Source organism: Hippopotamus amphibius, chromosome 12 (genome assembly GCF_030028045.1).
Source record: "Hippopotamus amphibius kiboko isolate mHipAmp2 chromosome 12, mHipAmp2.hap2, whole genome shotgun sequence".
Taxonomy (NCBI): domain Eukaryota; kingdom Metazoa; phylum Chordata; class Mammalia; order Artiodactyla; family Hippopotamidae; genus Hippopotamus; species Hippopotamus amphibius.
Window position 1 is genome coordinate 10,768,736 of NC_080197.1, and position 13,515 is coordinate 10,782,250.

The 13,515-nt window shown below is 48.7% G+C and overlaps 1 protein-coding gene across 7 annotated transcripts in view; it reads right to left on the reverse strand.

The window, feature by feature from the left end:
- Positions 1-13,515, reverse strand: part of PTPN1 (protein tyrosine phosphatase non-receptor type 1) — a 66,789-nt gene that overhangs the window by 4,619 nt on the left and 48,655 nt on the right. For all 7 annotated transcript variants that reach the window (XM_057702920.1, XM_057702922.1, XM_057702923.1 and 4 more), the window contains 5 exons: positions 12,105-12,203; positions 6,774-6,911; positions 3,384-3,593; positions 2,827-2,988; positions 2,223-2,446 (listed from right to left, as the gene is read on the reverse strand). In XM_057702920.1, the coding sequence (XP_057558903.1) occupies positions 2,223-2,446; positions 2,827-2,988; positions 3,384-3,593; positions 6,774-6,911; positions 12,105-12,203 (833 nt within the window). The remainder of the gene's footprint in view (positions 1-2,222; positions 2,447-2,826; positions 2,989-3,383; positions 3,594-6,773; positions 6,912-12,104; positions 12,204-13,515) is intronic.

The following is a 13,515-nucleotide window of genomic DNA, read 5'->3' on the forward strand; positions in this document are numbered from 1 at the left end:
AGACTCCTTGGTGACAGAGGATGGGTAAGGGTCTGAGGGGAAATACAGCCACTGGTACAAACAGAGGTGCAACTTTGTCCTGGGGCTGCTTGTAGAATATGTAGAATGTGGCCACAGGCTTCCACTCCCTCCCCAGGGCCCGACAGACGCTGATAGACAGAGACCTTTGTTGTTGCGAACATGTGGACTATCACGTATCTGCAGTGTGGACCCTCTGCCCTCCCCGCTGCAGGCCCATCCAATCCTGCCAGTAGGCCCATTTCCCAGGTGTCCTGTGTGCGGTCAGCTGACTACCTTGGTGGCAAGCCAGGGCCACCCCGTGGGGCTGCCCCTCCCAGGGCCGTCAGCAGAGACTGTGTGGGCCTGTGTGCAGTCAGGCCCTGCCTCTCCCCTCCCCACCTTTCCCAGGCCTTTGCCTTCCAACCCTTGTGTCCACTGAGGCAGCGCTGGCCACAGGAAATCCTCCCTCCCATGCGTATCTCCATGGCCTTCCTGCCCCAGCAGCATCCTGTGTGACTGGAGGGACCATTCAGAGGCACCACCTGCCCAGGAAGACAGGAGGAGGCTGCATGAACCACCCACTTCTCGGCGCCCACCTGGTGAGCCGCCAGCTGCAGGGCTGAGGTCTGTGTGCACGTGGGCTCCTACCGGTGCCCAGAGGCACTTAGGTTCCTGGCCCAACTCATTTTTTCCTGGAACCCTCTGGCTTTCAGCTTCTCAAATCCACACCTCCCTGCTCACCACCTTCACCCACAGAATGTGAAAGGCACCTCTCTTTCCACTGTTTTCATGAATAAAGAAACAGGACCCATGACACACATCTGACACAAGTTGCGTGCCAGCTCCCATCTCTCTCATCCTTGGCACTCAGCAAGCCCTCAGAGGGAGCATGCTGGCTCACCCTGAGAATGTCAACTGAGGTCTTGGGAAGTGGGGCACAGTCTCACTTGCTCAGCACCTGCTCTGGGAGGCCCTGGTGGACAAGTGTCTCTTGAGCCCCACACCAGATCTGGTGTTCCTGTTATGAGGACCAGTTGCACAGAAGGCCCTGGGGTTTAGGTTCATGGGTCAGGACTGGGACCTCAAGACCAGCATTTAGCAAAGTGCCAGGGGAAGAATTTGATGATCAATTTAGCCAGAAGACCCAGTGAGGCACACACCGTGTGTAATCTGCTTTCTCATGCACGACAGTTCCAATGTCCAGTCACAATAGTACACCCTGATCCCATTCTCCAATAGTTGTAGAACATCCAACAAAGGGAGAAAGCACAACTTTTCTAATCCCTGGATATACAATCAGCTCATCTCTAGTTTTTCACCATTACAAATGATGCCACCACGAACACCTCTACCTATACATCTCTGCACACTGCTTGAGAACTGCTGCAGGCTGAATTTCTAGGTATAGACAAATATGGGGTCAAAGTTTACACTAATCTTAAACTGCTCTCCAAAAAAGCAGGCACCAAGGGCACTGCCTCCATGGTCTCAGGCTTGAGCTAACTCTGCTCATTCTTCAAGCTTCTGCACGATGCCACCTCCTACAGGCAGCCTTCCTTGACCACCCAGGGAAGGCTGGGTGTCTCCTCTCTAAGGCTGCCCCCTCAGCGTGCACCTCCATCACATTCCTGTCCATGGGCCCCTACCACAATCGACTGCCCATTTCCCAACAGTATGGTCTAGAACACAGACCAGGGGCCCCGGTCCAGTTATCTCAGGGTTTCACACGCATCACGAGGTGCTCAGTAATCTTTGTCAAACTGTAGGGAAGCAAAATGGCAATCAATTCAATCAAGGCTACGTGAAAAGGTTAAGTTCCCCAAAATCATTCCTGGGGTTGAAGGTACGCAGTCAAGCCTGAACATCGGTTTCAGGACTGGCCTGAAGCCCAGGGCAGGCTTCCGTCCTCTGTTACTATCATCTCTGAGCTGAAAGACCTGACTCCACTGCAACCAGACCCCTGATTCCAACAAGCACCACCAGGTGGTGCTAGACCCCCACTAAAGCCAGTCACTTCCCCGGGGCCAACCTGCAGCTCAGTCCAGAGGCTCCTCCAGCCAGGGCAGGAGCAGTGGTGGTCCAGGCGCCCCATTCCCCAAGGACACAGAAGCACCGTCTGTCAAGAGGAGGCTGGGTCCACAAGGTTTCAATATCCACGTGTGTTTCTGGAACAGGAGGTCATTTCCCCTTGTCCCCGGGAAGCCAGCACCCTCTCACATTACCTCTCCAGGCTGCAGGGGACATTGAAGGGGGTTCTGGTTTCCTCCTTGACCGGGCCATCTTCTTTATCCTCCTCAGTCTCATCCTTTACCCACTGGTGATTTGGGAAGAATTCCTTGCACTTTCCATTGTGTGGCTCCAGGATTCGTTTGGGAGGCCGGGGAGGTGGGGGGACGTGCTCAGGTGGGGGCTCCAGGTCTTCGTGGGAGAGTTCTTTCCATTGTTCCTTGAAAAAGCAGCAAGAGGAAGTCCTATGAGATTTCACGTTTGGCTGATGTGTCAGGAAATCTGCTTCCCTTTAAGTGAGCAGAAGGTGAGGGCTAGGCTAGGTGAGGGGCCCTGTCACTTTCTGGGGTCTCCAGCCATGTCCTTGGAAGATGAGATCTTCTGGAAATAAAGTCTATTCTCCCTATTAATGCTCTCCCTATTAAGGCAGAAATTGGAACATGGTGAAAATTTCCACAACTTTCTAGCTATTTAAACAAGAAGCCTAGCTATTTCCTCTGACATGTGACACTGTTTCAACTTTTATGATGAACAGCCTCCTTCTTTAGAGGCAAAAATTTAAAACCAGCACACCTGGATTAAAGCAAAAGCACTGCTGACCTGAACTGAAGAGTCTCCCATGATGAACTTGGCACCTTCGATTACAGCCAGGTAGGAGAAACGGAGCTGGTCTGCTGTCTGGATCAGCCCCATCCGAAACTTCCGCATTTCTAACAGAACTTTCTTGATGTCGACAGAAGAAGGGTCTTTCCTTTTGTCCATCTGAAAGCCGAAGAGGAGACACAGCTCAGTGAGGTTTGAGTCTCAAGTACAATGTGACTGTATATGTCCTGGAGGAACATGCCAGTTCCTACTCAGGTAAAGTCATAGTGAGGAAGGCAGAATTCTAGAAAATCTGGCAAAATTGGGGAGCGCCCAGCGGAGAAATGAGAGGTAAGGGGATTCTCTGGATCTTCCTGGCTGCCACAGTAAATTAAGAGCATCCCTCTAAACGAAGCTATTTAGGGTAAAGCTCCTTTCATGGGAGAGAAGCTGTTAAAAAGTGAAGATCAAAGCTAGTTTACTGCAGAGACAATAATAGAGAAGCTGTGGCCAGGCCAGACTAGGGGTTAAAATGGGCTTCCTTCTCTTCCCGGGGTCTTTAAGGGCCTTCTTACCAGCAAGAGGCAGGTGTCAGCCAGACAGAAGGTCCCCGACCTGCCAATGCCAGCACTGCAATGCACCACGATGGGGCCGTACTCCACGCTGAGCGACCCTGACTCTCGGACTTTGAAGAGAAAGTTCAGAAACGAGGCTGGCGACTCGGGGACTCCAAAGTCAGGCCATGTGGTATAGTGGAAATGTAAGATCTCACGAGTTTCTTGAGACTGAAAGAGAAATTTTCTCATGACGATGCTAAGAGAATCACCTGTACAGAAATCATGAATTCCAAGTAAGCACAAAGTGCCTTTCCACCCACCTAACTCCGAGAGTGGCCTCACTTCTCAGATTTTCTCCCTGGGTCCACAAACCACTGAACAAATACCAAGCTCCGCAGGGACCCCAGGTTGCTCCTGCTTCAATGTCCCCTCCTTTAGGCTGGAGCAGTCTTGCCCACAAGAGCCCATGTCTCCGATGTTCCTCTTACTTCTGCGTCTTTATGGTTACAGCCGATTTCTCTCCAGCCCACAGTCAAAATGATGCTGCACTGTCACCCACAACGATCTTGTCATCTAACGCCTCAGGGTATCGCATGAAAGAGTGGAAATATAAGTGCGTGTGTGGGACACCAGCTCTGGGTAACTCGGGCCTTTACGAGACTATCTGGACACCTCAGAGGATTGTCCTCTTACAGAAAAAAGTTACCAATCCAGTCTCCAAAGACTGCCATGTGTGGCTCAATACCCAGCTGAACAGATGGTCCACGAGAACGATGCTGATAAGCCCAGCTACACTGGCCCTACAAGCTGTGTTCACCACGTCCAGCACTGGACACGAGCACTCAGTGAGTTCTCAGAAATCCCTCGAGGTGTACAGTCCAGTTCCTCCCATTTTCCAGATTAGAAGACTGAGGCTTGGCAGCCAGCCCCCCACTGAGTGGGGGAACAGGAGTTTAAATCTAAGCTTGCTTGACTCCAGAGCCCAGGTTCAGAGCCTGTCACAGGAACTCTTGAAAGGCGGACCCTGGCCCTTGTCCCCAAGTGTTTCTCCCCCTGGCCTGATCTGCTCCCAGTGGAACAGAAAGAACAGCCTGTGATGCTGTTTCCAGCTCTGCTTCTTCCTCTGAGCCTCCACTCCCAGGGTGGACGGCTGGTTGCCAGGAGCAATGATCAAAATGCAGTTCTTGCTGAGAAGAGCACTCAAGATTTTACTAAGCTAAGAGCCCACAGCCATGGGGTAAGCAAGGCCTGCAGACAGGCCAAGGGCCAAGTCAGCGCGTAGGTCACCTGGACAGTAGCTCATGATGAAACACTTTGGGTCGGAGACCTGCTGACTGACAATGTCTCCCTTCATTTGGCAAATCTCCTCAACGTGCCTCCCATGTACCAGGCACAATGAGGCAATGACTCCGCCCTGCCCTCCCAGAGCTCACAGCTTAGTTACAACAACCTTCCCTGACCCTAGAGTGATGCAAACGTGTGAAAGGACCCACAATAAACAGCAAGGACCTAACATCAGCAGAGAACACACACGTATCACCCTGCACCAGCTGTTACACATGCTGGCATCTTTCTGCAGAACTGGAAAAAAATCTGCTTATGACATTAGGATAATTTCTAGAACCACACCAAACAATTCCATACTTTCCTTCCTAGAAAATGACCTCCTTATACACTTTAATGGTTTACAAGAGAGATGCGTCTTCTATTTTTTTGGAAAAGAAAAGCACTTAAAAATATACTTTAAAAAAAAAAATGGGATAAGAAACCATGCCAAAAGCAAGTTCCTTCTTTTAATTCTTAAAAAGGTTTGTGGGTTATCTCCTGTTTACTCCCTCCCTCATGCCTGCCCACCTCTTTCTCAAGGAATTCATTCCAGACGTATGCTCGAACAGATACACATGTCTGAGAAAGGACTTTTTCAAAACCAAGTCTGTTAGAGCAAACAGATCTCCCCCAAACCTCCAAGCTGCTGCCTTTGCTCTGCCACACAAACAGCACAAACCTCTTCTGCTCTGTCTGAATTCCGTTTCCCTCAACAAGCAAAATACATTTTCTCAAGAGTTTACCAGAAGTCACTCGTAATGTCAGGCTTGGAAATGCTCAAAAGCATTTAAAAAAGTCTACCCCCAGGCACATTCCAACCCTCTGCCAACATTATTCCTGAAAATCCTCCCTATCAAACCCTCCATAAATCACAGCCCGAGAGCCCGCGTGCTGGGCGGTGGGGGGCCGGACCCACTGCGCGGCTGCGTTCCTCCAGAACCACGCGATTTTAACCTCTTCTCCACCTGCAGTCACCTGCACTAAGTCTCCATCTTACTTCGACTTCTGACTATGAATCCCACCCCAGGTGTCACGTTGACTATAAAAGAGTAAAGCTGAGAAAACTAAGATGCAAATATAATGAGGAGCATTTGCCTCCTCTTCAGCCCAGCCCCGCAAGCCCCAGCCCTGGTCCCACTGCCCCTGGATAAACCCGTGCTCCTTCGACCCCACAGAACCTGTGCACCCTTTCCAGCACATGTTCTGAGCCTGTGCTGCTCTCACACTGCACATGGACCACCTTCTGGAAGCCTTTCAAAAGCCCTATCTGACAGGGGAGCAGACTGAGACGCAGTGAGAACGGGTGCCCTTTGCCTGAAGTCTGACAGTTTGATATGGTGAGGCCGGGAATCAACTCCAGGCAGTTTGATTCCAGAAAGCAGTGGCTGACCATATTTGAGGGTGCCCCCAGGAGTTGCCCTGAGCTTCCGTCCACTGTTCCCACTACAGGCATGGGATCCCCAGAGTGAGGGCTCCAGGTGAATTATTCAGCATCCCCCCTCGGGCAGGGTCTTCTGTGGTGCTGCTTCTAGCATAGTGCCCAGACAATGTCCCAAGACCATCATTTAATGATAGCTGGCAGCTGGTGTTATAAATTCTCCCCACACAAACAAGCCCAAGACTTCATCTAGAAAACTTATACTGACTATACACTGGGAGGCAGCCCCAGAAGGACCCTCTTCCCTCACTTCAGACTAAAGAGAATGAACAACTAGAGCGGCCCGTGTGCTCTGCTGGTATTCAACTCCCAGGCCATCACGTCAGTCCCTCTGCAGTTGCAAAGGTAGGAACAGGTAAGTTTTAGGTAAGAACTCCCTTTTCCCTAAGAACTGGTGTTAACTAGGGTTAAGAGAGAGCTCTGTGGAGAAGGAGGTAGCTAAAACCCGTCCCCCCACCCCTAAGTACCTCTGGTCACCTAGTAAGTAAGCAGGTAAGTTCTACTCACCATAGTGCTAAAACCACATCTTGCTCAGAGCATAGAAAAACACTGGCATAAACAATTGGTGTTAAGTAATATCACCCAAGTGAAAAGACATCTCAACCAGTAACCATCTGAAATATTTAAGCACATGCCATACTCACTGTGAGGTTTTCCAATTCTAGTTGTCGTACTGTGTAGTATGACTTAATATCTTCAGAGATCAATGTCAATTTCAAATTTGTGTCTTCAAAGATCATTTCTTCTTCTTCTTTTTGTGGCCAGTACTGTGCACATTTTAACTAGGGGAGAAAATAACACTGAATTATTGTGAGCAATGACTGTCTTCCTATGGAGGTTTGAAGTACTGTCCACGAGCTTTATGATAACCCAAAGACTCAGGGTTTTCTGACCTTGGAAGTCACTTTCAATGTAACCTGCCTGCCTCCAGAGGAGACGGGGAGGGGCCTGTGAAGATCTAGACCAGGACTAGTTGGGCAGACAGGACTTGCACTTCCAAACCCAGCCACCCTGATTACCCACATAGTGAAGGAGTCCAGGGGTCTGATCCTCTCCCATCACCAACGAGGGGAGCCAGATTGCACACAAGGTTTGGTCTCTCACAAACTACTTTCTGTAGCCATTTCAAAGGTTATTGAGAGCCTGATTGGTGCTCCTGGCATAGCACAGACTCCTAACCTGGGAACGTTGACCAAGACTAGAAGAGACCACATGCAACACGTGAAAAGCTTGAAGGGCTGTAATCAAACGCAAACCAGCATCCAGAAGGCTTGGAGGGGTCCCTCCAAAACTGGGGCTCACCCACTGCCCCACCCTACCCTTTCATTCTGGTTTGGCTCAGTTCAGAAAAAATCCTGTCCTACTTTAAGAATTTCAGAAACTACCTGATACTCTTGATTTAAACGTAGCTCATTAACATTTATTTAACGCAAGTAAACTCCCAAAGATTTGGTTTCATTTAGAGTTCAAGAAAGAAAATTTGAGTCAAATTTAGTGGCATGCTTTGCTTGAGCCAAGTTTCTAAGCCAGCTATTTCTGGCTGCTGATGACTGTTCTGGACAAAAATGGCAGGTAGATGGGGGCTAAGCTGCCAGGTCTATAAGCCAGAAGAACCGACATGGCCCCAGACAGAGGGACTCTCAAAGGTGGTACGACTTCTATCAAATGAAATATCAGTGTGTGTAAACAGCTCTTCGGGAAACGGTACAAGTTCAAGACACTTATAATTCAACACTCACTGACTCAGAGGAGCCAGGAGGCTCTTGAAGAGGCTGAAGACAGAACAACAAATGCCCACTGGTCCTGCTTTAATGAAATCAAAGCAACAGAAAAAAGGGAGGGAAACAAATTAAGAAACACCACATTGTGATGCCAGCACAGCACCAAACTTTATGGTTCCCAAACAGAAGGCCAATAGGCTTTCTAAAGAGCCAGGACACAAGTCTGTCTGAAAGTTTTAGCCAGTTTCACCCATATCACCTCCCTGCACCAAAGATGAGCACCAGAGATGAACGCCTGGGACAGAGCTCATCTGTCAGCTTTGAAGTGATCCTGCCACTGAGGACACAGAAGCATTAATGGCATGGCAGGATCCATGCTTAGCCAAAGTGGGCGAGGCAGATGAGAACAAGACTTTGGAAGACGCTTAAAGGATGCATTTATTCCCACACGTCACATCATTAGAACTGTGCAATGCCTTGAAACCCCAGAAACAGAGGACTGCCCTGGTAGGTCCAAAGTCACGTGTGCTGGAGTGGGCACCCAATGCAGTGAGCAAACTAAGAGTGAAGCAGAGAAGCAGAAATGCAGGATGGTCAGTTGCTACCAAGGAAGAGGCCAATGTTTTCATGTCTCATGGGCAAGAAAGGCAAGTCTTTTAAATCTCATCTCCACACAGCAAACACTCACTTTCTAAAGTGAATATAAAGCCTTACGAATCTCTGTAATCTGGGTAAAGACCAAGGCTTTGGAACTCTACAGCTGAGGAATTCTGGCACACACTAAGTGTCAATCAACCAATACTTATTTAAAAATAGGAGCTCTTAAAAGAACTCTTAGACATCTGTAACAACATGCCATGGTCTGCTCTCTGTCATTTCCTGTAGAAATTTTTATTGTAAACACACAAAACAAAACAAAATAAGCACAATATCAACTACTTCCTGTCATCCTATTAAGTTGAAATATAGTGACGGGAAAGGGAGATTTATTTTATTAGAAAGCAGTCCTTCACCACGGTTAAAACTGAGGCCTATCTTGGGTTGGCACCAAACAGCCATGTGGTAGTGCCAAAGTGCTGGTATCTGTCATAGCTGCTGTTACCACCATGAAGGCAGAGGTGAGAGAGTCCTTGGGTCCTTCTAAAACAAACAGGTAAGCCATCTTGAGAAAAATCTATGGAAGTCATCTGGGGTGACCCTGTGACGGGTGATCTGGCTGAAAGAATCATGAACACAGACAACTAAAAGCAGAATATGAAAGATGGACAAAGCCTAAAGCACCTATGATACAAAACCCAATGTCTCAGGCCTGAAAGCAGTTGAAATCAAATAGCATCTTTAGTAGGGATTTCAGGGGAGAGACACAGGCAATGCGTCTGGTTGAACATGGCCTTGTTTACGTCCCCTGCCTAGACAATAAGCCTGGCCGCTACACACATATGCACGCTACCTCATCATGTCTAAATGTAATTTTTAAATTGAATGAATAAGAACTTTGGTCATTTGGACGACCTCGGTCTAACACACACAATCATTTTCTGCATAACTATTTTCCAGGAAGCACAGGGTCCCAAGAGGGTAACGGGGCAGGTCTGCCAAAAATACAGAGAGAACATCCTACACTATTTGGCAAAAGAAGGAAACCAGAAAACAAATACGCATTACATGGAAACACTCTGCAAGCTGGTTTTTAACACGGGCTGTGTGGAGAAATTATAATTAGATTAGTTGAGCAAACAGACACTGCAATTTCTTACAATTTTCCTCAGTCAGCCCTTATGGGGGTGATAATGTTGATGCTGAATTAAAAATGTTTATCCCAAGGAAACTTTAAGAACCATAAACCAAACATTGTCTTCCATGCCAATTTGCACGCCCCAAAGACCCACAGTAAAATGAAGAGCTGCAAAGGAAAATGGGGACTACTGTCACAACATCACAGTGAACTACAATAAAAACCAAGCAGTCTTTTTTTTTTTTTAATGGCCAACATAGCAGTCCAAGGGGAAAGGTTGTCACAGTGGATCTGTGGTCCATTTATGGTCAGCCTTGGGTGGGAGACAACCAAGAGCAGGACGTGTGACTGTAGCACCTGAACACCACTCCTTGTGTCCTGTGACAACAGTAGCTGAAGCAAACTGCGTGCAAACAGCAAAGAGGTTTCACCTGAACTTTTAGCAACAAACAAAAGGCAAATCCTACTATATCTGATTATTTTTGAATAAATAAGTCACGATTTAAAATTCTCAACCCTCCATACCACTGAAGAGGGATTCTCAACTGAGGACAATTCAGCCTCCCAGGGGACACTGGACAATGTCTGGGGACATTTTTGATGGCTTCAACTTGGGGCCAGGGTGCTACTGGCATCCAGTGAGTGGAGACCAGTGACGCTGCTAAGCACCCTCCAACGCACAGGCCCCCCCGCCGCCACTCCTGTGACAGAGAGCAATTTGGCCCAAACGTCAGCAGCGTTGAGGGTGGAAGACCCTGAAGGCTCATCTGTGCTCAGCACCTGCACTGGCCACCATGTTTCACTTTCCCTTGCGGAGCACATGTGCTGCAGGAACCTGATGTTTTATTTCTTTATTCAAAACTGTTGACAAAAAAAAAAAAAAACAAAAAAAACTGTTGACAAGAATGGTGATGGGTGAGGGTTTGCTTCACATTTGCAACTTCACATTTTACTAATCAAGCCACTGTAGGGAAAATTAAAAACCACTTTCACTGAAAACAGTTTTTTCTAAGACGAGGCATTACTGCATCAATTGAACACTCGGGTAAGCTCTTTATCTGCTACTGTGGAGAGAATATTTTCTTTCAAGAAAAGCAGGCAGAAGCAAAAATATGATTTTAAACATGTGCTGTCGTAAGACGGCCATTTGCTGTAACCAAGACCGTTCCTTACTGTGTAAGGGAGGGAAGAGGCTTTGTGGCGAGTGCTTTACTGCGTTGGGTTTTCACTGCTCAAGTTTCCTTTGAAGTGTTACTTTTTTGCACTTGTCTTTTTTCCCTGCAGGGCCATGACGCCATGACTGTGCTTTCTTCCGAGGGGTGACTTCTCCGGAGCCTTCATGTTCTTCTGGCCGCATCCCGAGGCAGCCAGGACAGCCGTGACAACAGTGCCCCCGCTGAGCCCCAGAGAGAACAGTGCCAGCACCTGCCAGGGCTGGGCCACACATTCCTACAGGTCTCCATACTCCTCAGCTCACCTTCTCCTGGGGCCTGCACCTCAGAGGCTGTGGAGCCCCGGTGGTGCTGGCAGTGAGAGCGGGGAAAGAGGGCGGGAGCCGGGGGGCGGGGATGTGGCACCTCTTCTGCACAGAAGACCACACGGTGCCCTGAGGCATGCGGGAAGGGAGAGCACAGCACTTCCAGGGGGTGCCTGGAAGTGGGGTGAGTGTGATTCGGATCATTAGCCCAGAGAACTGGCAAGAAACTTAAAAAAATTTTTTAAATAAAATAAATAAAAGTCTGTTCCGGCTGGAGTCTGGAGATGGAGGAGGGGGGAGTGGGGTCCAGTAGCCACATTACGCATATCCTGGGAGGCAGAGGGAGGCCCAGAAGGGTTTCAGCTGGGAAGAGGTGTGGCGAAACTTGGTTTAGAAAGATCATTCTGGATGTAGGATGCAGGAGAGACTGAGGAGAGCCAGTTGAGGGGCAGGAGGTGACCTGAACAAACGCACACCTCGAGTCCACGTTGCAAAAACCTTGGAAGAAAGGAACCCACATCCTAAAGTAAAGCACAAGCAGACAATGTTCACATTAAAGAGGTGTGGCCAGGAGTCAAGCGTCTGGGGATTTTACGGAGGCAAATCCAGGGTCCAGGTGCTCCCACAGCTCAGCTGCGCAGAGGCACACTTACACCAGCCAGAAAAAGCAGACATAATGAAGATATAGTAGGAACATGCTTCTCAAAATAAAACTCTGCTTACACATCTCCACAAGGCAAGCACAGCAGCACAGGTAGCACAGGTGAGAGGAAAGCAGTGCACATGCATCACATGCTGGAGAGAGGCTGACTGAGGGGGCGGGGTAGAGAATAGGTCAAGGGCAATTTGACTTTTTTCCCTCTTTTAAATTCACCTACTTATCTGACTTGTTTACAATAAACATGTATTTGTATATTACTTCTTTATATTTTTCTAACAGAAATATAAAAACAACTCAAGGAAATAAACATGGACAAATGTCGACTCTGCACTGGCGTCCACACGGCCAGTGATGCACACAGTGGATGACTCTACGACTTACCGAGCCTTTCTCCATCACTCTGTTGAGCATGACCACGCCCCTGCTTTTCTGCTCCCACACCATCTCCCAAAAGTGACCACAGGTATTGGGCAGAGGGCCCTGCAAACACAGAATTCACAGTGTATGCATTTTACACATAAACACATTCCAGTGTGAGCTCACTGCTGGCAGTGAGTGGATGACAGCACCCTCAGGCAGCATGGTGGCCATGGCTGGGACAGGGACCCGCCTCTCCCTGCCTAGTGGTCAGTAACCACAATTCTATTTTCTACCACATGGTGAAAGGTCATTTCCGCATCTCAGGGCTGGTTCAGAACTGCGCGGTGGAGGAGAGAAAACATAGATTCTGCTCTCCAGTTTGGGCTGGCTGGCTGAGGGGCTCCACTGAGAACCATGCCTTAGGGCGGGTAGAATAGCAAACAAGACTCCTCGCTGCAGGTGAGAGGTAGTGTGGGGAAGGGGTCAACAGGGATGCTTCTGACAGCTCGGTCCCAGCTCTAATCACTTACCATCTGTGTGACCTTGGACACGTCACCCCACCTCTCCTCGCCTCAGTTTCTCCACCTATCTCACTAATCAGAGCACCTATTCATAGGAAGATTAACTATGTTCATACACTTATTAGGCCTTACCACAGTACCTGGAACACTGCAGACACCCATTAAAATGTAACCTATTATTATTACTATCAATAACGGCTAACCTGACCACAGACAGCCTTCATCCTTGGACCAAGGAACATAAGAGATGTGGACACACAAAGGGTCAGGCAGGTGGCCCAAGTGGTACGGTGTCATCGGGGCATGGGGGGCGGGGGTGCCTGCCAAGCAGCTGGCCCATCCCACTCCAGCCTCCATGGCAACGGGCACAGATGTTTACTGGATACAGGGTATGAATGCTTCGAGTTTGTCTCAGTTTTCAGTACCGCCTGGAAGGGACATCACCTATCACCTGCACGACAGAGCAGGTCGCATCCTCTGGCCAGCACCACTTCTTCTAGAATGGTTTCCATTCATTTTCATCCAAAAATCTCCTTATTCTTTACAGCTTTTCCCTTTAAGTCTCACCGTACTTCTCTCGACCACAGAGCCTTCCGTGTCCTCTCACTTCCTTCCCTGAACTTACCTGGGATTTGCTGCCCAAACCTGACAAATCCTCGCTCCTCACAGACCCTCAGACAATAGTGGATTCCACACTAACCCTTTCCAGCCAACTGACAGAAAAAATGTAAATCTCAGGGCAGAGGGAGCCCATGTAAGGAGTTGGATACATCCACGTACAACCTGACAGACAGACCTTCGGATGTGCCAAGTAACTGCTAGGGCAGGGGGGTGGGGAGGACAGCGGTCTAGAAGTTTCCATGGTGATTTCCTAATGCTCCATTTGACTTTATATACCCTATCTTTGCTTT